Source organism: Podarcis muralis, chromosome 7 (genome assembly GCF_964188315.1).
Source record: "Podarcis muralis chromosome 7, rPodMur119.hap1.1, whole genome shotgun sequence".
Taxonomy (NCBI): domain Eukaryota; kingdom Metazoa; phylum Chordata; class Lepidosauria; order Squamata; family Lacertidae; genus Podarcis; species Podarcis muralis.
Window position 1 is genome coordinate 83,283,756 of NC_135661.1, and position 26,057 is coordinate 83,309,812.

General features: G+C 47.4%; 1 protein-coding gene across 2 annotated transcripts; it reads right to left on the reverse strand.

The window, feature by feature from the left end:
• On the reverse strand, window positions 1–25,337 carry PRSS16 (serine protease 16). Of its 2 annotated transcripts, XR_013393773.1 has the most exons (13): window positions 25,094–25,337; window positions 17,238–17,428; window positions 14,886–14,985; window positions 11,670–11,799; window positions 10,835–10,958; window positions 9,973–10,050; window positions 9,267–9,314; window positions 8,365–8,637; window positions 5,066–5,207; window positions 3,672–3,851; window positions 1,930–2,075; window positions 196–387; window positions 1–156 (listed from the first exon to the last, which is right to left on the reverse strand). XR_013393773.1 is itself a non-coding variant. In XM_028742170.2 (12 exons), exons 1-12 carry the CDS (start codon window positions 25,167–25,169, stop codon window positions 325–327), a joined length of 1,551 nt encoding a protein of 516 aa, XP_028598003.2. In that variant the 5' UTR covers window positions 25,170–25,337; the 3' UTR covers window positions 1–324. The 2 variants fall into 2 exon arrangements, 1 of the variants encoding a protein (XP_028598003.2); XM_028742170.2 differs by having other exon boundaries at window positions 1–387.
• Between the last annotated feature and the right edge of the window lie 720 nt (window positions 25,338–26,057).

Consider the following 26,057-nt stretch of genomic DNA (forward strand, 5'->3'; position numbering starts at 1 on the left):
TAAAAGAAAAGAAAAAATATATTGGCATCCTTATTGACACTCCATCTTCCACCCGCTACGAAATCCAGCTCCATCGACAGATCATCATCGTCATATCAACAACAGTGAAGAATCAAGGGTATTAAAAATAAATAAATCTGTATTTGGAAATTGAAGCTTTTTTTTTTTTAAAAAAAAAAAGACAGTCATTTGTGCCACATAGTTATTTCCCAGGTGATGCAAAGATGTTTTGTGAGTCTCTAAGGCAAGGCAAGAGCAAGCAGTCTTTCTCGAAGGAGAGGCGTCGGCGGTTTGAGCAGGTGAAGCATCTTCTCATTTGGCCCCTCAGCTGCCTTGATTTATCTTTCTTGCTAACTTCAGCCACTCATCAACCTGCAAGGAGATTTGCTGTATGGAGAGAGTGGGGAGGGAGAGAAAATAAAACCAAGGTTGGCTAGGGTCCTAACTAGAATCCTGATTTATAGGCTGTGCTCCTAATTCAGGGACAATTGTTTTCATTTTTATTACTGCCGTTGATTTATTAACCACCTCCTAAACCACCATCTCAAGGTACTTTGCACAATAATTAAAAACAAAAACATTTAAAACAAGACTAAAACCCTAACACGCAGACCTTTGTGGGGAGCAAAATATGCATCAGGAGGCTTAGTTGGGTCAGAATCGAGCATACATTTCCAGAGTTAACACTAAATATATTATTTCTGGTACATCAGCCGCCACAGCTGCTAGAGGGCCATGAAAATTTGTGTCTGGGGCTTTTTAGACTTGTCTACCCATGTATTGGGACGCAGGTGGCGCTGTGGGTTAAACCACAGAGCCTAGGATTTGCTGATCAGAAGGTTGGCGGTTCGAATCCCCGCAACGGGGTGAGCTCCCGTTGCTGGGTCCCTGCTCCTGCCAACCTAGCAGTTCGAAAGCACCTCCGGGTGCAAGTAGATAAATAGGGACCGCTTACTAGCGGGAAGGTAAACGGCGTTTCCGTGTGCTGCACTGGCTCGCCAGATGCAGCTTTGTCACGCTGGCCACGTGACCCGGAAGTGTCTGCGGACAGCGCTGGCCCCCGGCCTCTAGAGTGAGATGGGCGCACAACCCCAGAGTCTGTCAAGACTGGCCCGTACGGGCAGGGGTACCTTTACCTTTACCTTTACCCATGTATTGGGACGCAGGTGGCGCTGTGGGTTAAACCACAGAGCCTAGGACTTGCTGATCAGAAGGTTGGAGGTTCGAATCCCCGTGACGGGCCACCGAGACCATATAACACCGGTCCTGAAAGATCTTCATTAGCTCCTAGTACGTTTCTGAGCACAATTCAAAGTGTTGGTGCTGACCTTTAAATCCCTAAACGGCCTCGGTCCAGTATATCTGAAGGAGCGTCTTCACCCCCACCGTTCTGCCCGGACACTGAGATCCAGTGCCTAGGGCCTTCTGGCGGTTCCCTCGCTGCAAGAAGTGAAGTTACAGGGAACCAGGCAGAGGGCCTTCTCGGTGGTGGCGCCCGCCCTGTGGAACACCCTCCCACCAGATGTCAAGGCAATAAACAACTATTTTACTTTTAAAAGACAACTGAAGGCGGCCCTGATTAGGGAAGTTTTTAACGTCTGACGATGTATTGTTTTTAATATTTGGTTGGAAGCCGCCCAGAGTGGTTGGGGAAACCCAGCCAGATGGGTGGGGTATAAATAAATTATTATTATTATTATTATTATTATTATTATTATTATTATTATTATATCTTCATAGAAGGAAGCAGAACTTTCCTAAAAGGGTTCTGCACTCTAATTCTTCCCTACATTGTCTGCAGCCTGAGACCAGACAGGTCAGAGGAAGTTGAACTTCCTGAAAAAGGTTGTGGATTCCAAGCTATTATTTTCCCCCATGCCACCCCCTATCCCCAGAACATTCAAGTGAGAATCCCTGGGCCGCTCTCACCTCTTTGGCATGGACAAGGGGCAGTGGGTCCCGGGGGCTGGGTGTCCTCATGTCGGCGCAGTGGAAAGTGCCGTTGATTAAAATGGCCCGTTCGGAGCGGGACTGGTTCTTGAGGACACTCAGGGCGTGCCAAGGATCAATGTCGCCTGGGGAGAGAAGGCAGTGATCAATCACCGAGGAGGAGAGAAAGTAAACTGATTGGCCAGTGTGATCCAATGGGAGAGGCAGATCTCGGAAGCTAACTTCTGATGCCAGGATGGAGGACCTACGCTGCTCCTATGAACTCGCTGGAAAATGTGTTGTGGCTCTACTCAGAGTAGACCTATTGAAATTTATGAACATTGACTAAATTAGGTCCTTTTATTTCAGTGGGGCTACTGTGAGTAAAACTTAGTTGGGTACAACCTAATGGGTTTATTCGTATATCTGCCTCAGATGACAGACCTCCTTGGCTTAGATTTTGAAATGAAATTGCGTTGTTATTATCTCTTGTTCTGTCCGTGCAAAAATGGAACTCACAGAAGGGGATGAGGAGAAATGGAACCATAGGATTGTAGGGGGTCCAACCTCCTGTGATGCAGGAATCTCAACATATTTGTTGTTGTTGTTTAGTCGCGTCCGACTCTTCGTGACCCCCTGGACCAGAGCACGCCAGTCACTCCTGTCTTCCACTGCCTCCCGCAGTTTGGTCAGACTCATGTTTGTAGCTTCGAAGACGCTATCCAACCATCTCATCTGTCGTCCCCTTCTCCTTGTGCCCTCCATCTTTCCCAACATCAGGGTCTTTTCCAGGGAGTCTTCTCTTCTCATGAGGTGGCCAAAGTGTTGGAGCCTCAGCTTCAGGATCTGTCCTTCCAGGGAGCACTCAGGGCTGATTTCCTTCAGAATGGATACGTTTGATCTTCTTGCAGTCCATGGGACTCTCCAGAGTCTCCTCCAGCACCAGAATTCAAAAGCATCAATTCTTCGGCGATCAGCCTTCTTTATGGTCCAGCTCTTACTTCCATACATCACTACTAATCTCATCATACATGATCATAAATCATGGCAAATGACTACCCAACCTCTGCTTAAAAACCTCCAAGAAAGAAGAGTTCATCACCTCCTGAGGGAGTCTGTTGTTGTTGTTTTCAACAATAAAATCACAATATAAAAAAATAGAAAATACATAATAAAAACAAAAAAATCCCAATACCCCCCCTTTCCATTACACATTTTAAAAAGGTATTGGATGTCAGTCAGCCTGGTTAAAGAGTCTGTTCCACAGACAAACGGTGAGAAACCCTACACACCCCTCACAGTGAAGGGGGAAATCTGCCTCTGAGCATGTGTAGAGCGCTTTTCTCCTCGCTAACAAGCAATCACAACCAGCCACATAAATACAGTGGTACCTCTGTATACGAACAGGATCCGTTCCGGAGCCCCGTTCGCATCCTGAAGCGAACACAACCTGCGTCTGCATGTGCCGTGATTCGCCGCTTCTGCGCATGACGTCATTTTGACCACCAGCGCATGCGCAAGCAGCGAAACCCGGAAGTAACCGATTCCGTTACTTCCAGGTCGCTGCGGAGCGCAACCTGAAAGCGCTCAACCTGAAGCAACTTCAACCCAAGGTATGACTGTATTTGGTTTGACAAAACAGGGCTCTTCATAGGCTTCAAGCTGGGGGTCTCTCCCTCTCTCGCAACTACGCGCTGCACACGGGCGTCTGAGAGGGCCCCACATCTCCCCACCCTCCGTACCATTAACGAAGAGGACACGGCTGGCTTTGGGGCGATCGGCCCCATAGTAGTCGTTGGTGAAGGACACAGCCTCCTGGACAGCCTGAGAGGGGATGCCAAAGACCTCTCGGCAGGTATCAAGCTCAGTCGTCAGGTTCATGAAGCGAGAGAAACGGCAGGCAGGGTCGTCGCAGGTTTGGTCTAGAGCGAGAGAAATAAAGCGCAAAAGGTAAGGCTGAGGCCACCTAAATTCACGGGGAACAAGAAAGATGTTGAAATATACATTTGTTAAGAAGCCAGTAGCATTTTTACTTGGCATTGTAGGAGATGATATTAACAGACAGGATTGTAAGTTGTTGTCATACGTAATGACAGCAGCAAGAATATTATTGGCACAAAAATGGAAGCAAGAAGAATTACTGACGAAAGAAGAATGGAGGATGAATTTGATGGACTACGCAGAATTAGATAAATTAACAGGAAGGATTCGAAACTGGTGGGATCAGAGATTCTTAGAAGACTGGAGTAAATATATGAACTATTTGAAAAGTAACTGTGATGAACAGATTATGCTAGCAGGATTGCAAGAAGTTTTGTAAGGTGAATTATTTGAAATATTGCCAGAAAGACTATGAAGAGAATTATTAGTCAAGGATAATTATATGTAATACAGAAAGTAAGAAATGCAGAATAAGTGATAAAAACGAAAAATCATCAGAGGAGTTGACGGAAGTCCAAAATAATATATAAGATGAGAAGTTATGTTGTATGACTGGTGGAACTGATAGGTTTAAAAAGTTAATAAAAATGTATATTATAAATAAATAAATAGAAAATAAGTTCACGGGAAACAATGCAAATGGGAAAGCCCACACTTGGTTGGACTCCGAAACTCAGGGGTGGAGGTCCAGGACAGGGCCTTCTCTGGGGCAGCCCCCAAGTCAGTGGTTCTCAAACCTTTTTCCTCTGGGCCACACTTTCAGATTAACAATTTGCTTGCGCCACACCAAATCTTCTCTCGATACGTTGGAAAATGAAAAGAAACAGCTCCCAGCTGTGTTCGTTTTGTAACGTAGAGCACAACTACTTTATAATATGATCGTGGGGCAGCCAGAACAAAGCGATGCAGATACACAAGAATGTGAGGGATTCCCAAAATATAATTATAAACGAGCCTCTTACCTATGTACCTTAAGTATGTATGCAAGTTCAATGAGAGGTGTGAGCTCGCTTTTTTGCCAGGCAATCTCATTTAGATTAGGTCTAATTTGAGACGAACAAACTCTCAACTCCTCACCAACACATATAATCCACCCCAGGACCTTAGGGTGAATAATAATAATAACAACAATAATAATATGTGGAGGAGGAAGAGGAGGCGGAGAGCAGAGGGCAAAATGTTAGCTCTCACTTACAGTATCCGAACTCTGTACATGTCTGGAAGTACCATTGCCTGATGCCCACACCTGACATGGAGATGGATGTGCTGCGCAGCTCCTTCAGGGCCTCTGTGTGATTGTTCTGTGTGCACGTCATGTTCATGCCATCCAAATACACCTTTCGAAAAGAAGAGAGGTGGGCGCAATGCCCAATTTATATATAAGCTAAACAAGCTATAGCTTAGGGCCCCACTCTCTTGGGCCCCCCAAAAAAAGTTAAAGGAAAAAAACCATGGACATACATTTCCAAAATATAAGATAAAAAACAAATAAAATAAAACCTACACACAGCAACAGTGTTTTGTGTTGTGTAGGCTCCTATTCGTTATGTGAAAATGGCTTTAGCTACCTATTAGGCCCGTAAATTACCATATACAGTCATAACTCGGGTTACAGACACTTCAGGTTGTGTTTTTTGGGGCTACAGACCCGCCAAAACCTGGAAGTACCGGAACGGGTTACTTCCAGGTTTTGCCGGCTGCGCATGCGCAGAAGCGCTAAATCACGCTTTGCGCATGCGCAGAAGCACCAAATTGCAACCCGCACGTGCGCAGACGCGCCGCCGCAGGTTGTGAATATGCATCCCGCACAGATCATGTTCACAACTGGATCGTCCACTGTAGCATATATGCCACACACAAAACAGCAACAATCTGTTGTTGACAAAGGACAGCTGGACATATAAAGGGCCCCATTGCCTTCAGTAGCTGAGGGCCTCATCAAACCTAAATCCGGCCCTGGGTGGGCGATACAACAGAATACCTTTTGAAGAGAGACTCAGCCTGCGTGGGCAACCAGACGTAGAGGACATTTGCCATCACTTACTACAAAGTCCAATATATACGGACCCAAGAAACCGATTCACAAAACCCCTTTTCACGAAGGAAACAAATCTAACCAGAGGGTGAAATGACTGCTGAGGGATACGGATGACTCCGTGACTTACCATATTTCTCGCTCTATAAGATGCACTTTTCCCCTCCTAAAAAGTAAGGAGAAATGTGTGTATGTCTTTTGGAGTGAATGCAGGCGGGAGGCTCTTGGGGGCTTTTCCCGAGCACTCTTTAAAGGGGAGCCTTAGCCGTGCGCAGCCTCTCCCGGGCAGGGGATGAGGCTGCGGGCGGCTAAGCAAGAAGCCAGGACAACCAGCGGGATCACAGTGCTGCTGGGATTCAGATTTTTTTTTTCTTGTTTTCCTCTTCCAAAAACTAGGTGCGTCTTATGGTCTGGTGCATCTTATAGAGCAAAAAATACGGTATAAGGTGGCAGCTAGGAAGGTTAGGAAGAAAGATCTGGGTGGGCTTGCGGTCAATTGCAAAGGGGACTCAAGATCTAAATCTGCACATTTCATTTGAGGATTACATTTCACTCTGTGTAATAAGGAATTTGAGTGGGTTGGATCATGGTTTTAAGAAGAAGAGGAGTTTGGATTTGATATCCCGCTTTATCACTACCCGAAGTTGTCTCAAAGCGGCTAACATTCTCCTTTCCCTTCCTCCCCCACAACAAACACTCTGTGAGGTGAGTGGGGCTGAGAGACTTCAGAGAAGTGTGACTGGCCCAAGGTCACCCAGCAGATGCGTGTGGAGGAGCGAAGATGTGAACCCGGTTCCCCAGATTACAAGACTACCGCTCTTAACCACTACACCACACTGGCTCCCAGTGCCTATGGAGCAACTGCTGTTTTTGTATTTCTTCTTTGGGTGATGAACCACACCTATACATTAAATATGTAAGAAAAGAAGAGGAGCTTCAGTCCCAGAATGGCTGTTGCTCAGACCCAGAGGTGGCCAAGGAAGGGCCTTTCAGACACTGCTGCGAGTCCAGGACTCCCAGCTCAGCTAACGGTCAGCGATGGCACAACAGGAAACAACTGGAGACATTTTTGGCCTGAAAAGCTTTTCCAGCTACGCTATGGGTCTCCATCTGGGTTATTTTTAATGTATCTATTCCTTTTTAAATTGTTTAATGTTTTTTATAATATTTTTGAACAGTACCTTGTGATATAGCGATTCAGTTATTATTATCATCATCATCGAGTCCAGATAGTAATACTAATAATAAATAATACTGAGAGAAGAAGAGTTTGGATTTGATATCCCGCCTTTCACTCCCTTTAAGGAGTCTCAAAGCGGCTAACATTCTCCTTTCCCTTCCTCCCCCACAAGAAACACTCTGTGAGGTAAGTGGGGCTGAGAGCCTGAAGCTTTCCTGTTAGGAATAGTTGGCAAGGAAATCAAAAAAGAGGACAAAAATCTGTTTCTATATGCCACAACGGCTGCTAGAACTATGTTAGCCCAAAGCTGGAAAACGGAATTAATACCTACTATAAATGACTGGCAGATCAAGATGATAAATTATGCTGAACTAGCTAGAATAACAGGAAGACTAAGAGACCAGGATGACCAGAAGTTTCATGAAAATCGGAAGAAATATCTGATGTATATAAGAGACTTTGATGACTCTGGCAGGGTTAGAATAACTCTAACAGTGTTTGGCAAATATGTAAAGGAGATAAAACACGTAACTTCAGAAATTATCTGATACTTACCAATGAAGTGAAGGGAAGTCCGAGGCTCGGCGAAGCCCAAAATAACTGTGTACAGTGGTGCCCCGCAAGACGAACGCCTCGCAAGACGGAAAACCCGCTAGACGAAAGGGTTTTCCGTTTTGGAGGCGCTTCGCAAAACGAATTTCCCTATGGGGTTGCTTCGCAAGACGAAAAAATCTTGCGCGTCCCCGCGGGTTTTTTCCGCTCCCCCCCCCCTTTTCCTAAGGCGCTAAGCCGCTTATCAGCTGTTCCACTGATAAGCCGCTTAACAGCTGATTGCTGAAAGCCGCTAGACCGCTGTAGCGCTAATCCGCTAAGCTGTCACTGGGCTTGCTTCGCAAGACGAAAAAACCGCTAGACGAAGAGAATCGCGGAACGGATTCTTTTCGTCTTGCGAGGCACCACTGTACTATATATATGATTCTTGTAACAGCTATGTTATATGCAACTTATGTAATCTAGACTGTATATAGGTATAATCAATGGAAAACTACTAAAAAATTATAATGGAGAGCCTTCAGAGAAGTGTGACTGGCCCAAGGTCACCCAGCAGCTGCATGTGGAGGAGCGGTTCACCAGATTACGAGTCCAATGCTCTTAACCACTACACCACACTGGAGTTGCAGCCCAGTCATTCTCTCGTCCTAAACAAAGGAAAAGGATAGACACAGCTCCTCAGTCAGGGCCCTAGAAAGCTCTCCCTCCCACCTGGACGCAGGCTTACGTTGTTGGCAGCCATAAGTCTCTGGTAGGCAGAGCCAGTCTTGTTGTTGGTCATGACACAACAAAAGTTGGCGATGGTGCTCCACTCCATGTACTCGTTGTTGTACTGCACAGCCAGCATGAAGATGTCAGCCAGGTTGGACACCAGCTCCACGCAGTCGCCGGAGCCCTCCAACTCCTGGCAGGACCGGAAGTCCTTCGCCAGCTTGGCCCGGGCTCCATCTTGCACCAGGGCGTCCACAGCAGAGAAGCCGTCAGCCACGGCCTCCATGCACTGCGAGGCAAGCAAAAAGGAAGGTGAGGACAGGAACTTTGAAAAAAAGAATGGGGAAATTTTGTAATTTACTTAGGAGACAATTGTAAGCAGATGAAAACACTGGCACGATTTTAATCGCACTTGTAAAGTAACAAAAACTATGGACAATTTAGATGGATTAAAAATGTGGATAATGGACTGGTATGCAGTTGTAAATATTGACATGAGGACCAATGGAGGGGATGGGGGAAAGCCTTAAGATTCAGAGCAATCTCTTTATATGGATTTTTAATTGACTTTGTTATAATTTGATCCCAACTTGTTTTTAGAAGGTAATTTAATTATTGTTTGATTTTATACCAATGTTATATATCTGATGTTAGCCGCCCTGAGCCCAGTCTCTGCCGGGGAGGGCGGGATACAAATAAACATTAATTATTATTATTATTAGTTTATTTTTTCTGAAATCAAATAAATATTTCTTTTTTAAAAAAGGAAACGGGGGGGGGGGGCAGCACACGACAGGCGGCAAAAAGCAGGGATGCATCCGCACTATGCATTTAAAGTGTTACAGAACCACTTTTAACGGTTGCAGTTTGCCACACGGCCGAAAAATGAGTCATTTGGGGAAATATTAAAAACTTCACCTCTTTGGAACCACCGACCACTGGATTGGACAGACTTGCGGCAACAACCTGGAGAGGAAGAAGCCAAAGACAGATAGGTGAGAGGGGGATAAGGACAAAGTTGTTAAGTCGCATGGGGTTTCAGGCATGGTGAGAACATTACGTTTGAATGTCCTGATTCACACTGTGGTACAGTCATACCTCGGGTTACAGCCGCTTCAAGTTGCGTTTTTTTGGGTTACGGATCGCTGAAACCCGGAAGTACCAGAACGGGTAACTTCCGGGTTTCAGTGGTCGCGCATGCGCAGATGCGCTAAATTGCGCTTTGCGCATGCGCAGAAGCTCCAAATTGCAACCCACACGTGCACAGACGCGGGTTGCGAACGCTGCGGGTTGCGAACATGCATCCCACACAGATCACGGTCGCAACCCGAGCGTCCACTGTATTACTTCCTTCTTTTTCTTCTTCACTATTTGGGGGAGGGGGAATAATTTCCTTTCAAGTCAAAACTGGCAATATTTGGACTACAACTCTCATCAGCCCCTGCCAGCGTTGATGGGAGTTGTAGTCCAAATATCTGGCGGCCTTTCCGGTTGCCCGAGGCTGAGTTCAACCACGGGCAAACTTTTGGCCATTGTGTGGTCATCATTTGAGAGGGCCTCAAGAAGCTCTGAGGGCCATCCCCAAACTCAAAAAGACTACCTGGTTTCTTTGCCAAGAACTCACCATAAGGTAGCCTGTGAAATCCAGCTGGGCTCTGACTGGGGCAGAAGAAGCAACAGCAGCAAAGACCAGGTGGGGAAACTGGAACAGAGAGAGAGAGAGAGAGAGAGAGAGAAAATGGACGTGTGGATCCAGAATGGGCCTCCGCAGTCACTTACGGACTCACTTTTGAGACTGTGTTCATGGAAGGCGGAGAGCAAGCTGTGAAGCTTTGTATAATCAGCAAACGTCCCATTCTAATGTCCAACTCTGAACTCTGCTGAACAGTATTTACGGATAACAACTACTGTTTTGCTGAATTCTTCACCAGCCAATTAGTTCGACACTCGTAAGTAGAAAGATATGTAATTTCTTCATTAACCAATCTTTTTTCGAATAGATCGCATGAGCACTGTTCCAGAGTATTTTTCATTATATCTATTCACAGCTTGCTCTTCACCGGGTAAAGTGAGGCACCATGATTCATTTAAGGACTTTCAGAGACTTTCAGAGACTTCAGTTTGTTAGTTTTGATGTTTTCAATTATTCCATAAAGTTTTTCATGTTGAAACAAATTAAGTACTTAACCTGAGGTACCACTGTATATAGAAATGAGCAAACCAGTGATATTTTAGGGAGCAGGCTAGCAGGTGGGGCCCATTACTTACATCCTAGGAGCCTACACAACACTGTTGCTGTATGTAGGTTTTATTTTATTTGTTTTTTATCTTCTATTCTGGAAATGTACATCCAGGTGTTTTTTTCCCCTTTAATTTTTTGGGGGCCCCAAGAGAGTGGAGCCCTAAGCTATAGCTTGTTTAGCCTATAAGTAATTCTGGCACTGTCCTGTTCCTATTGGCCCCTACTGGCGATCTTGTGGTCCCACCTTGAGTCTGAACCAGGCAGACAGCGAGCCAGGATAGGAGCCTCCGAAGCAAATCCAGGTGTTGTTGGACGTCAGGTTGAATTTCTGGGTGACGAAGTGGTGGAAGGAGGCCAGGTCAGACAAGCTGCAAAAGGAGACGGCAGAACTTTGCAACCAGAGGCACATGTCCCAAACCTCCCTTGATTCTTTGCTTGCAATTAACAGGGCGATCGGGACGCGGGTGGCGCTGTGGGTTAAACCACAAAGCCTAGGACTTGCCGATCGGAAAGTCGGCAGTTCGAATCCCCGTGACGGGGTGAGCTCCCGTTGCTCGGTCCCTGCTCCTGCCAAGCTAGCAGTTTGAAAGCACGTCAAAGTGCAAGTAGAGAAATAGGTACCACTCCGGCGGGAAGGTAAACGGCGGTTCCATGTGCTGCTCTGGTTCGCCAGAAGCAGCTTAGTCATGCTGGCCACATGACCTGGAAGCTGTAGGCCGGCTCCCTCGGCCAATAAAGCGAGATGAGCGCCGCAACCCCAGAGTCGGCCACAACTGGACCTAATGGTCAGGGGTCCCTCTACCTTTACCTTTAAGAGGGCAATTGACTTAAGACAATTCATTTATACATGCAACAACAGTGGCAAGAACGATATACGCTCAAAAATGGGAAGGAGGCAAGATGTCAACGGCTTATAAAAACGACAGAGCATGTGGAAATGGCAAGCCAAAATTAGAGATTAAAAACGAAGGAAACGTTTTTGGAGGAATGGAAGCGTTTTGTAAAATATTTAAAGAAATGTTACAGTATTACGGAAACACAAACAGGGTTTGCAATACGAGTCACAGGTGCCAACTCACGCTTGCTGGCTGGACAAGAACTGAAGGTTGTGATCCTGCAGCCCATCGGGGTTGATGCTGGCCCCATAGAAACGGTGTTCTAGGGCCACCACCAGAGCTCCGTACTTCTGGGCCAGCTCCACGTGGTGTCCTAAAACCGGAAAGAGAAACAGGGGATAGGTCTCTCTCTGGCCACCTTCACACCATACGTTTAAAGCACGGCGATACCACTTTAAGCAGTTGTGGCTTCCTGCAAAGAATTCTGGGAGCTGTAGTTCGTTAAGAGGGCTAGGAGATCGTGCCTGCTGCCCTCACAGAGCTATAATTCGCAGAGTTCCCTAGGAAGAGGGACTGACTGGGAAACCTCTCTGGGAATTGTAACCGTGGAAGGGGAATAGCGGGCCTCCTAAGAACTCTAAGCACCCTTAACAAACTACAGCTCCCAGGATTCTCTGGGAGAAGGCCCGAATGTTTAAAGCAGGGTTCCCCCAGCTGTTTTTGGACTACAGCTCCCATCATCCCTGACCACTGGTGCTGCTAACTATGGGATGATGGGAGTTGTAGTCCAACAACAGCTGAAGACCCAAGTTTGGGAAACTCTGGTTGAAAGTGATATGATACTGCTTTAAATGTATTGTGTAGATGGGGACCTTCTGGTTCGAAGACTACAGAGGATAGGAGACCCTTATTCCCTTCCCGGAGCTACAATTCTCAGAGTGGTTTAACAGTTCAACTTTCTTCATAGGGAAGAGCTGGGAATTGTAGTTCTCCTGGCAACTCTCGGCACATTTAACAGACGACAGCCCCCAGAGTTTTTGTTTTTTTGGGGGGGGACCCATAATTGTTAAAAGTGGTTTCATAGTGTTTTAAATATATGGTCGCCCAGAGTGGCTGGGAAAACCCAGTCAAATGAGCGGAGCACAAATAGTAAAATTATTATTTATTCTTATTATGTTGTGGATGCAGCCTGCAAGCTGGACAGGAGAACAGCAGCGCTTTGCATACCAGCGATTGCCAGCAACTGGGAATTAAAGCTTAAACGTTGACAAAAGACGCATGGACACTGTTATGTATTGAAGTTCTCACCCTGGCCACCAGGAGTATTGTGTAAGTAGTTTTCACTCAGGTCCGTGTCAGTTACTTTAGGCAGGGAACCCTGGGTTGTTGTTGCTACAATGTTGACAGCCGGCTGCCTATAAAAGCAGGCCGGCTGAGCTGTTTGCTGTTCAGTTCTGTTCCAGCTTACAAATAAAGAGCTGCTTTGGAGAAATCGCTGTGTCGTCTGATATGTTCGCCCACAACTTAACACTGGCGGCGAAGGTGGGATCGATGGACAACAGAGCACAGCCAGATGCGGCCACCCTCTGAGATGAGCTGAATCACGGAGCTGAAACACTGAGCGAAATCACGGAGCAAAACCAATTCAGAGCTGACCGTTCTGGCTAGAGCACGGTGTTCCATCCATCGCCTCCACGTCGGCATCGGAATCATGGCTTCACTTGTGCCTCTACCGCCGTTTGCCCCAGCCTCTGAATCATGGGACTCCTACCTCGCTCAGTTTGACTGCTACCTCCAAGCAAATGAGCTGACAAGAGGGTCTGTAGAGCAGAAGCGGGGCCTCTTCCTCAGCCTTTTTGTGGCCCCGAAGTGTTTGCGATGGCCCAAGCATCGGTTGCGCCTCTAGCAGTCCAGGCAGCACCTTGGGACACGATTCAAGAGAAGCTCCGCAACCACTACGTCCCAAAGCCGTCCAAGATTGCTGCCTGCCATGCGTTCTACCACCGGAACCAGGCAGAGGGGGAGTCAATCAACAACTACACCACCGCCCTCCGACCGGCTGCAATGCACTGCAAGTTCCGAGACTTAGGCGATGCCCTGATGGATCGAATAGTCTGCGGGGTCTGGGACATCCGTCTGCAACGGCATCTCCTCGCCAAGCCGGACCTCATGCTGCAGAAAGCCACTGAGGGGGCCGTGGCCTCAGAAGCTGTTGAACTCTCCGCCCAGGAAATCCACAAGGCCAGCAGACCGTATTTAAAGGACTATGTTGTTAGACATGTAACACTGTTGGTCTAATGGAAGTATGTGAAATGTAACCGATATGCTTTGTGCCTAGTTGAACCATTACGTGTAGTGCTGTATATAAGGAAACCATTACGACTGTAACTAATGCCTTATCTCGGTGGGGAGGGGTGTTATGTATTGAAGTTCTCACCCTGGCCACCAGGAGTATTGTGTATGTAGTTTTCACTCAAGTCCACGTCAGTTACTTTAGGCGGGAAAACCTGGGTTGTTGTTGCTACAATGTTGACAGCCGGCTGCCTATAAAAGCAGGCCAGCTGAGCTGTTTGCTGTTCAGTTCTGTTCCAGCTTACAAATAAAGAGCTGCTTTGGAGAAATCGCTGTGTCGTCTGCTACGTCTACCCACAATTTAACAGACACCATTCACAGGAATTTGTGACGACAAAACCATACTAGGACTGGTGCAGGAACTTTGTACGTCCTCAGGGTTGCTCCGTACGCCTTCAGTCAATCCAGGGCAGAGCCTTGGGCCCTGCAAATGCAGTTGAAGGTGAAGCTCTAGCAAGTCCCATCTCAAAAAAAAACAGTGTGGCATAGTGGTTAGAGTGTCGGGCTGGACCTGGGAGTGCAGGGTTCAAATCCCTGCTCAGCTAAGAAGCTCACTTGGGCCAGTCACTGCCTCTCAGTCTACCTCACAGGGTTGTAGAGGGGATTAAATGAGGAGGAAGAGAACCACTGTTATGTACTGAAGTTCTCACCCTGCTCTGTGATTTCACTCAGTGTTTCAGCTCAGCTCAGAGAGTGGCTGTGCTCTGATGTCCATCGATCCCATCCTCGTCGCCAGTGTTAAGTTGTGGGTGAACACATCAGACAACACAGCGATTCTTGAAACAGCTCTTGTTTATTCAGAGGCCAGAACAGAACTGAACTGAAGGGTTCAGCCAGCCTGCTTATATAGAGCTCCAGTACAACGTAACTGTAACAACTTTCTGTAACTATCCAATCACTGAACGTCACTTTCGATCCCTTATTTGCATATGTGGACCTGAACTATCTACAGTGTCCCCCTGCTGGCCCAGGGTGAGAACTTCAGTACATAACAACCACGGATGCCACCTTGGGAGAAAAACGCGGGGTTGAAATGCCATGAATGAATGACTATGTAAGAGACCTCGTTCCCCAATCTCCGCAACTGAGGTGTTGCATGACACCCACCTGCCAACACATCAAACACCGACAAGGCAGACTCGCCCCCAATGAAGAGGAAGACTGGTCCGTCGGGGCGCCGCCAAAAGTCCTGGTTAATCCAGAATCGCTGTGAATTTTAGGGAGGTAAAGAAGAGACATCAAAACATCAGAACCAACATCAAAAAAACGAAGATCATGGCCACTGGTCCCATCACCTCCTGGCAAATAGAAGGGGAATAAATGGAGGCAGTGAGAGATTTTGCTTTCTTGGGTTCCATGATCACTGCAGATGGTGACAGCAGCCACAAAATTAAAAGACGCCTGCTTCTTGGGAGAAAAGCAATGACAAACCTAGACAGCATCTTAAAAAGCAGAGACATCACCTTGCCAACAAAGGTCCGTATAGTAAAAGCTATGGTTTTCCCAGTAGTGATGTATGGAAGTGAGAGCTGGACCATAAAGAAGGCTGATCGCCGAAGAATGGATGCTTTTGAATTCTGGTGCTGGAGGAGACTCTTGAGAGTCCCATGGACTTCAAGAAGATCAGACCTCTCCATTCTGAAGGAAATCAGCCCTGGGTGCTCACTGGCAGGACAGATCCTGAAACTGAGGCTCTAATACTTTGGCCACCTCATGAGAAGAGAAGACTCCCTGGAAAAGACCCTGATGTTGGGAAAGATGGAGGGCACAAGGAGAAGGGGACGACAGAGGACGAGATGGTTGGACAGTGTTCTCAAAGCTACCAGCATGAGTTTGACCCAACTGCGGGAGGCAGTGGAGGACAGGAGTGCCTGGCGTGCTCTGGTCCATGGGGTCACGAAGAGTCGGACACGACTAAACGACTAAACAACAACAACAACAAAGAAGAGAAGGAATATCACTACGTGTGAAAGGGACTCCCCCTCCCCAAAGCATGACTCTACAGAGGGGGTGGGCTTGCCTATGGTAAGGTTACCAGATTTTTTTCAATGAATCCGGGGACACTTTTCAACTTCGATGGATTTCGTATGGGGACTGATTTGTAAATCTGGGGACTGTCCCCGGGAAACGGGGACGTCTGGTAACCTTAAGGCAACATTCAGGCAGCACATGTAAAGCATAATAATAATAATGATGATGATGATAATTTTATAATGTACAGTGGTACCTCAGGTTAAGTACTTAATTCGTTCTGAAGGTCTGTTCTTAACCTGAAACTGTTCTTAACCTGAAGCACCACTTTAGCTAATGGGGCCTCCCGCTGCCGCCGCGCCGCCGGAGCCCGATTTCTGTTCTTATCGTGAAGCAAAGTTCTTAACCTGAAGCACTATTTCTGGGTTAGTGGAGTGTGTAACCTGAAGCATATGTAACCTGAAGCGTATGTAACCCAAGGTACCACTGTATATAAAACAGAGGGAACAATCATCACAGCAGATGAAAATTAAAGGATGTGGTGGATGTGTAAGGTAGTAAAAGCATTCTTGGAAATGATATATAATGAATTGGAAAAAAATGTTTAAAATAACTTCTTTTTAAAAAAAAAACCCTGAAGCTCTTCTTTTAGGAATTCTAGGTGCCGAAATTCCAAGGGAGCAGAAAAGGCTATTTATGTATATGTGCGGATGCTATTAGCCGAGAGATGGAAAGAAGATCCCTACCAGAGAAGAATGGCAGATCAAGTTGATGAACTATGCCAAAATGGCAAAAATGACCGGAAGAATCAGAAATCAGGAGGACCAAAACTTTAATAAGAAGAAGAGTTTGGATTTGATATCCCGCTTTATCACTACCCGAAGGAGTCTCAAAGCGGCTCACATTCTCCTTTCCCTTCCTCCCCCACAACAAACACTCTGTGAGGTGAGTGGGGCTGAGAGACTTCAGAGAAGTGTGACTGGCTCAAGGTCACCCAGCAGCTGCATGTGGAGGAGCGGGGAAGCGAACCCGGTTCCCCAGATTACGAGACTACCGCTCTTAACCACTACACCACATTGACTCTAAGGAATGGGGGGAATTTATAATTTATCTTAAGGACCGTTGTAAACAGTTAAAATCGTTAGTGGGATTGGAACAACACTTGTAGTGTAATGATATAACTTTGGAGATAATGGAGATACAAAAATTTGGATTCTTATAAAAGATGCAGAAGGAAAGGACGAATAATAAGACCCACAAGGGGGGGGGGAGTCCAGGAGATTCTCTGTTATCTCGTTTTTATATTTTATGCTGTTATGTGAAAGTAAAATTTTAATCTGGAAAATCAATTCAACAAAACAAAAAAAGAAAGAAAACCAAAAGATGAAAAGCAAAACTATAAAATAGGCACGTAGAACGAGTGGTTGCGCATGAGTTGAAATAATAAACCCAAGTAAGTGCCATTGATGTTGCCAGAGCATCTCGTACCTGGTTGTAGGTGCGCTGTTCCTGCCGGTTGAAGTGGTCCAGGTTCTGGCGGATGAAGCTCTCGAGGGGAGCGCTCCACATCCCTGGGACCAGGAACCGAGGCAGCTGTCTCAGGCGAAGATACGCCTCCTGCATCGCGCGCTGCTCTCGCTGCTTCAGGACCTGCTGGCGGAACAGCCAGAAATTTCTGCCTGGAGGGGAAGACACCGGAAAGACGCGTGAAGTTGTGCACTTCTGCATAATGCCAGGCTGTCTCCGATCACATGCATCTTGGCATTTAGACAGCCCAATGCAGGCAATTGTGGCTATTCAATGAATGCTCAGGAGTCCGGCAGCACACAGGGTTATTATTACGGCACAAGCATTTGTGGACCAGCCAGCTGATGGGAGCCATAGTTGAAATACAGTGGTACCTCGGGTTACAGACGCTTCAGGTTACAGACTCCGCTAACCCAGAAATAGTACCTCGGGTTAAGAACTTTGCTTCAGGATGAGAACAGAGGTACCACTGTACCAGACTTTTAGAAGACATCTGAAGGCAGCCCTGTTTAGGGAAGCTTTTAATGTTTAATAGACTATTGTATTTTAATATTTTGTTGGAAGCCGCCCAGAGTGGCTGGGGAAACCCAGCCAGATGGGTGGGGTATAAATAAATTATTATTATTATTATTATTATTATTATTATTATTATTATTATTATACCTCAGGTTAAGAACTTAATTTGTTCTGGAGGTCCGTTCTTAACCTGAAACTGTTCTTAACCTGAAGCACCACTTTAGCTAATAGGGCCTCCTGCTGCTGCCGCACCGCCGGAGCACAATTTCTGTTCTCATCTTGAAGCAAAGTTCTTAACCCAAGGTATTATTTCTGGGTTAGCGGAGTCTGTAACCTGAAGCGTATGTAACCCAAGGTACCACTGTAGTTATTTTTCTCTTTGACATCTGATGGGAGGGCATTCCACAGGGTGGGTGCCACTACCAATAAGGACCTCTGCCTGGTTCCCTGTAACCTCACTTCTCGCAGGGAGGGAACCGCCAGAAGGCCCTTGGAGCTGGACCTCAGTGTCCGGGCAGAACGATGGGGGTGGAGACGCTCCTTCAGGACGGCACCGTAATAAAAGATGCTCCAGACTCTTTGCTTGTTTTCGGACAACAGACCAACACAGCTGTCCTGCCAGAGCAGTGGTTCTCAAACTTTTTTTTTCTCTGGGCCACACTTTCAGAACAAAAATTTGCTTGTGCCACACCATTTTTTTTTTAATTTAAAGGAATACACTGGGAAACAAAAGGAAATGACTCCCAGCAGTGCTTGATTCATAGCATAGAGCCCTACTTTTTTATAATATGATCATAGGGCACCCCAAAAGTATAAAACAATGCAGTGACTTAAAAACACAAATCCAACTAAACATCAGGGAAAATTCAGGGTCCCTTCCAATTTTACGATTCTCTGATTCTATGAACCATTCCCAAAATATAAATAAGCCCTTATATATGTACCTTAAGTATATATGCAAACTTAACCAAAGGTGTGAGCTTGTTTTCACTGGGTAATCTCATTTATATTAGGTCACGTTTGAGACAAACTAGGCACAAAGAAGGCATGCTGTTGCTCTCGTTTTGAAAAGATATCTATCCATAGTCTAAAAATAAAATTACCTTGATAATATGCTATACTACACGGAAATGTTTAAATGTTTCATGGATTGTCTTTGAATCTTCCCCCAAAGAATTCTGGGAAATGGGCATTTCCCAGATCTCACCAATCTACGATTCCCAGCACTCTTCACAAACTACAGTTCCTAGGATTCTTTGCGGGGAGCCATGCACTTTAAATGCATAGCATTTCCACGGCCTTAGTTGGAGATGGCTTGAAAGAGGAATTGTTGTTTGTGATGCATATGCTTGTTTTACTCCTGCGGTAGTTAAAAATGTTTGCCGGCGTGTGGCGTTTGGTTTTTTTGTTCTTGTATTCTACCCAAACCTCTCTGACCTCCCCTGCAACAATTTTTTTTTGGGGGGGGGGAACTTGACAAGAAGCAAACACTCGGTCAAACCACATTTGGGGAACCGAAAGCGGCTGATGAACATCCAAAAGGGGTGCCTCGCTGCTTCTCTATCAAGCAGCACGCTAGCAAACGTTCCGGCGTCTTGCTTCTGTGAAACAGAAGACACAAAAGCTGCTGAGTGCACAGCGTCAGTTTCCTGTTTGCAAAACGCACACGCAGGACCGCATTTGCCTCGCAAGCAGAAACGCAGAGTCTCAAGGTCTCTGGAAGGCCAAGAGGCTGTTCCTTCCAGAGTCCATCTGAAGCGTCCCAAGGTGAAAAGTATCCCATCAAGACTGACCCCTGACCCTTGAAAATTCCTACACTTCAAAAGTTTGTGGGTCCCTTTTGCCCAAATGGTCAATGGAAGAAAAACTCTTCTTTTTTTTTTTTTGAGTTCTGGTTACAGTGGTACCTCAGGTTACAGACGCTTCAGGTTACAGACGCTTCAGGTTACAGATTCCGCTAACCCAGAAATATTACCTCAGGTTAAGAACTTTGCTTCAGGATGAGAACAGAAATCGTGCTCTGGCAGCCTGGCGGCAGCGGGAGACCCCTTTAGCTAAAGTGGTGCTTCAGGTGAAGAACAGTTTCAGGTAAAGAACGGACCTCCAGAACGAATTAAGTTCTTAACCTGAGGTACCACTGTATTTATTTCTTACATTTATAGACAACCTTTATCTTCCAAGGATCTCAAGATGGTCTGCATGGTTCTCTTCCACCTCCACTACAACCCTGTGATGTAGGCTAGGCTGGCTGACTGGCCCAAGGTCACCTGGTGAGCTGAGTGGGGAATTCACTCGATCCCAAAACATCTAGGAAGATAGGAAAGCTTCCTTAAACCAGATCAGATCATCGCTTGGTATTGTCTACACTGACTGGATTTCAGACAGGAGTCTCTTCGCTCCCAATCCTACCTGGGGATGCCAGCTACCAAACTGAGGACCTTCTGCATTCAAAACAGCTGAGCCGTGGTCCTTCCCAAAGGGCAACAGGTTGGAGAAGGCTGACAGAATATGGCAACTAAACCCATTTTTAAAAGCAGCTCACTACTAGTTCCCAGAATCAGAGTTGGAAGATTGTACAGACAAATCTGCACATTCAGCCTCAACAAGGAACTGAAATTTATATGCCCCTGCATCCAAAAATATGTTGTTGAGCAGTACTATTTCTCTAGAAAAAGAGGTGCCGGAACTCACCATGAATGGCTCCCTTGTTTCTAATAATAATTTATTATTTATACCCCGCCCATCTGACTGGGTCCCCCCAGCCACTCTGGGCGGCTTCCAACAAAACACTAAAATACAATAACCTATTAAACATTAAAAGCTTCCCTAAAGAGGGCTGCCTTCAGATGTCTTCTAAAAGTCTGGTAGTTATTTTTCTCTTTGACATCTGGTGGGAGGGCGTTCCACAGGGCGGGTGCCACCACCGAGAAGGCCCTCTGCCTAGTTCCCTGTAACTTGGCTTCTCGCAGCGAGGGAACCGCCAGAAGGCCTTCAGCGCTGGACCTCAGTGTCTGGGTAGAATGATGGGGGTGGAGACGCTCCTTCAGATATACTGGACCGAGGCCGTTTAGGGCTTTCAAGGTCAGCACCAACACTTTGAATTGTGCTCGGAAACGTACAGTTGTACCTTGGATCCCGAACGCCTTGGTACTTGTCCGTTTTGGCTCCTGAATGCCACAAACTCGGGAGTGAGTGTTCCGGTTTGCGAACGTTCTTTGGAACCCGAACGTCTGACACAACTTCCGCAGCTTCTGATTGGTTGCAGAAGCTTCCTGCAGCCAATCGGAGGCCGCGCCTCAGTTTCCAAACGTTTTGGAAGTCGAACGGACTTCTGGAACAGATTCCGTTCGACTTCTGAGGCACCACTGTAATGGCAACGGCACCCACCTGAGAGGTGCCAGAACCCAGTTTTGCCAAGTTCCAGCTGGGGGGAAAAGCCCTGCTTTTGAACACGCCCCCCCCCCCCATCTTCTGCATCAATGGCCAAGAGACAATTCCCTTTGAAATGATGGCTGCACACACCCCATTTTCTCATTCACAGATGTGTATGTTACAAATTACAGTCATACCTTGGGTTCAATGTGCTTCAAGTTGAGCACTTTCGAGTTGTGCTCCGCAGCAACCTGGAAGTAACGGAGCGTGTTACCTCCGGGTTTCGCTGCTCGCACATGCTCAGACGCTCAAAATGACGTCACGCGCATGCGCGGAAGCAGCAAACTGCAACCCGTGTACATGCAGTCCTGTCTTACGTTCTGGTCAGGATGTGAACAGGGCTCCGGAACGGATCCCGTTCACATCCCGAGGTACCACTACTGGCCAGGGGAGCATATCTGACCGCGGCTCGTGCCAAAATTAACCCCCCCGTAGGGTCGGATGTGATGCTATGGTGTTTTTTAAAAGGTCAGGTGTGCAGGCGACGTGGATGTTTCCTTGTAAAGGTAAAGGGTAAAGGTACCCCTGCCCGTACGGGCCAGTCTTGCCAGACTCTAGGGTTGTGCGCCCATCTCAAGAGGCCGGGGGCCAGCGCTGTCCGGAGACACTTCCGGGTCACGTGGCCAGCGTGACATCGCTGCTGTGGCGAGCCAGAGCCGCACACAGAAACGCCGTTTACCTTCCCGCTTGTAAGCGGCCCCTATTTATCTACTTGCACCCGGGGGTGCTTTCGAACTGCTAGGTTGGCAGGCGCTGGGACCAAACGACGGGAACGCACCCCGCCGTGGGGATTCGAACCACTGACCTTTCGATCGGCAAGCCCTAGGCGCTGAGGCTTTTACCCACAGCGCCACCCGCGTCCCCTTGAGGGTGACTCAAAATTTATTTGGGGGTGAAAAATCCAAAGCGCCTTATTGAGAAGTGTAGCCTGGAGTCTTTATGAGTTACAGCACATTGTGCAAAAAAAAAGAGCTTTGATGAGGTATAATCGTTGTTCATTTTGAGGGGGGCACTCTCCCAGTCTTTATTTCAAGGTGCAGGAACTGACTAAGCCGCTTCTGGCAAACCAGAGCAGTGCACGGAAATGCCGTTTGCCTTCCTGCCGGAGCGGTATCTATTTATCTACTTGCACTGGTGCGCTTTCAAACTGCTAGGTTGGCAGGAGCTGGGGCAGAGCAACAGGAGCTCACCCCGTCGCAGGGATTTGAACTGCCGACCTTCTGATCAGCAAGCCCAAGAGGCTCAGTGGTTTAGACCACAGTGCCACCCACGTCCACAATATACATAAAAGGTAAAGGTACCCCTGCCCGTACGGGCCAGTCTTGCCAGACTCTAGGGTTGTGCGCCCATCTCACTCAAGAGGCCGAGGGCCAGCGCTGTCCGGAGACACTTCCGGGTCACGTGGCCAGCGTGACATTGCTGCTCTGGCGAGCCAGCACAGCACACGGAAACGCTGTTTACCTTCCCGCCAGTAAGCGGTCCCTATTTATCTACTTGCACTTAGGGGTGCTTTCGAACTGCTAGGTGGGCAGGAGCTGGGACCGAGCAACGGGAGCGCACCCCGCCGCGGGGATTCGAACCGCCGACCTTTCGATCGGCAAGCCCTAGGCACTGAGGCTTTTACCCACAGCGCCACCCGCGTCCCTACAATATACATAAGCAACTAACAAATGTAGCAATGACAACAATAATAATGTTTGGTGTTTTCTTATGTTTTTATATGTGTTGGAAGCTGCCCAGAGTGGTTGGGGAAACCCAGCCAGATGGGTGGGGTATTATTATTATTATTAATATTAATAATAAACTTCCATATGATAAAGAGCCTAGGGCATGCAAGGAAAGGCAAAAGCATCTGGGGTTAATTAGCGCAAAGGGAAAATGATAACAACGGAGGGGTATGACAAAGGTTTGGAAAATTATATGTGGCATGGAGAGGGAGGGCAACGCATAGGACTAGAGGAAGCTGCCTTGTACTAAATCAGACCACTGGTCTATCTAGGTCAGCACTGTCTCCTACACTGACTGGCAGCATCTCGCCAGAGTTTCACGCCCTTCTGAGATTAAGTAACGAAACAAACCCCTGTGTTGCAAGGAGAGCGTCAGCAATGTCTAGGCAACACGATGACCATGTACAGACGCAACAGAGCCGTGACTACATTATTACATGAGCACTGTTCCACAGCATTGGATATTTTCATTTACATACATTCATTCGAAATAAGATGGGTTTATGAAGCAATTCTATATCCTCCCACCACGCTGGCAAAGAATTCTACGAAACAGTAGTCAATATCCGGAGTCACTGTTCAGTGTTGGACATCATATTTGCTGAATACACAAAGCTTCACAGCTTGTCTTTCATCATACAAAGTCTGGTACCTCGCTGCATTTAAAGATTTTCAGAGACTTTGAGACTAAAGATTTCATTTTGGACTTGTTATGGTTTGAAGCAATTCTATCAAGATTGTCTATTGCGTATGTACATGGCCATCGTGTTGCCTAGACATTGCTGACCTTCTGGGATTAAACCTGAGATCTTCTTCGTGCAAAAGCAGGTGTCCTGCGGCTGACTGCTTCCACGCCACTCTCTCCCAAAGCTTGTTCTCCAGGTAACTCGGTGTTGGATTTAGGAGAGAGGAAAAGGGAGGGTTTCTTCACATGGTGAATAATTAACTGATAGAATCAACTGTCACAAGACCTGTCCTCCTCCGGCTGTCTTTCGCAATCAAAATAGCCTCCTTGAAGGCGATTTGATCTGGGGAAGGGGTGAAGATAAGAACATGCCCCCTGACTAGGATCCAGGGTGGTGTCATCCCAAAATTTAGGACCCCCTCCAGACTGATGATATACGATATCTTTATTGTCATTGTCCCATACAGAACAATGAAATTGAAAATCTATTTTATTTATACCCCGCCCTCCCCGGGCTCAGGGTGGCTAACACCAGTAAAAATTGCAGTAAAAACATAATGGGGGGGAGGGGAGAAGAAGAAGGGGGGAAAGCCATTTAAAATACAGGTTTAAATGCAATTTAAAATGCAGCCTCATTTTAAAAGTAGACTATAGATCTCATAAAGGGAGGGAAACATAAGGGTCAAACTGAGTCCAAGCCAAAGGCCAGGTGGAACAGCTCTGTCTTGCAGGCCCTGCGGAGAGAATCTCATGGGACAGAGCGTTCCACCAGGCTGGAGCCAGTGCTGAAAAGGCCCTGGCCCTGGTTGAGGCTAATCTGACTTCCTTAGGGCCCGGGAAGTCTAAAAGGTAAAGGGACCCCTGACCATTAGGTCCAGTCGTGGCCAACTCTGGGGTTGCAGCGTTCATCTCGCTTTACTGGCCAAGGGAGCTGGCGTACAGCTTCTGGGTCATGTGGCCAGCATGACTAAGCCGCTTCTGGCAAACCAGAGCAGCGCACGGAAACGCCGTTTACCTTCCCGCCAGAGTGGTACCTATTTATCTACTTGCACTTTGACGTGCTTTCGAACTGCTAGGTTGGCAGGAGCAGGGACCGAGCAACGGGAGCTCACCCCGTCGCAGGGATTCGAACCGCCGACCTTCTGATCGGCAAGCCCTAGGCTCTGTGGTTTAACCCACCCGCGTCCCACCTTAAGGTCCTCCGCGGGGCATACCAGGAGAGGCGGTTCCATAGGTATGAGGGTCCTAGGCTGCATAGGGCTTTAAAGGTCAAAACCAGCACCTTAAACCTGACCCTGTACTCCACTGGGTATAGCACAGGATGAACGTGATCCCCCAGCATGGACCCCGTAAGGAGCCTCGCCGCAGCATTTTGCACCTGCTGGACTTTCTGGGTCAGCTTCAAGGGCAGCCCCACGTAGAGCAAGTTACAGTCAGATGGAAGGACGGTCACTCACCTGCCTGAGCCAGAGAGAGCAGCGCAAGGAGCAAGACCCCCCAAAGGAGCCTGGAAGGAGAGGAGGGTGAGGCCATTTCTCCCCCAGCTTCTCCTGATTCACTTAAACCGGGTCTAGCAAAGCTGCCGGGTGCGGGAAGTGTCTCTCAGCCAAATTGAAAGAAAAAGCAAAGCAAAATTCCCCTTTATTGGACTCGCCTCACATGACCAGCTGCCCTCCCACCCCGTGATTTCCTTCCTTTGCAAAGTTCATCAAGGTCGTCCAAGGAGGAGCTTCGCAATGGTGTGTTGTTTTTTTAAAGTCCCCTTTGCGCCCCCGCCCTCTGCTCCTTTTCCTGCCTCCCATCCTCGTACAGGAGGACTGCAAGCTTTTATTTTTTAAAGAGAATGCGCTCTGGGGACGTTTCTCCCCATCACTTTTTTCTTTCTTTCTTTCCTGGGCCCCAGTGCTCAGTTCCCACGTGGCGGACAGCAGCTTCAGACGCCCCGGGATCAAAGGAGAAGGGTGTGGACTTGGGGAGGTGCGGATTGGAGAGAGAGAGATCTGGATCCTGCGAGCAAGGCGATCCTTAATCCTTTGTGAGTCGCCGTGCAGCGCTGCTGGGGGGGGGGAGCAAAAGACCAAAAGAAAGGGGGGGGCAAACAAATCACGACAGATCACAGGGATCCTCTTGGAGCCGGGAGTGCAAAAGACGAAGCGTAAAAAAAGGAGTGTGGTTCGTCAACCCAGATCTCTCGCCCCTAGGTGGCACCACAGACGCGCCCAAATCTTGCGCCTCCGAGCGCTGACCTTCATCCTAAAACTGCATTTTTTTCGCTTTCATTCCCCCTCTGAGGTTCAGCTGCCACCATTTGAATTGTAAGCTTCGCGGGGCAGAGACTAGGTTCTGCAAACTCAAAAGGTCACCAACGCGGACGGCGCGTTAAAGCGTAATGGCGCAGTGGCTACATCTTTTCCCTTCTGC

Coding starts and splice junctions, on each gene's coding strand:
- PRSS16 (XM_028742170.2), bottom strand. CDS start 25,169: ATGGCCTCACCCTCCTCTCCTTCCAGGCTCCTTTGGGGGGTCTTGCTC. Junction 14,986..17,237: donor AACAGCGCACCTACAACCAG/GTACGAGATGCT, acceptor TAAAATTCACAG/CGATTCTGGATTAACCAGGA. Junction 10,959..11,669: donor TTCTTGTCCAGCCAGCAAGC/GTGAGTTGGCAC, acceptor CTCCTTTTGCAG/CTTGTCTGACCTGGCCTCCT.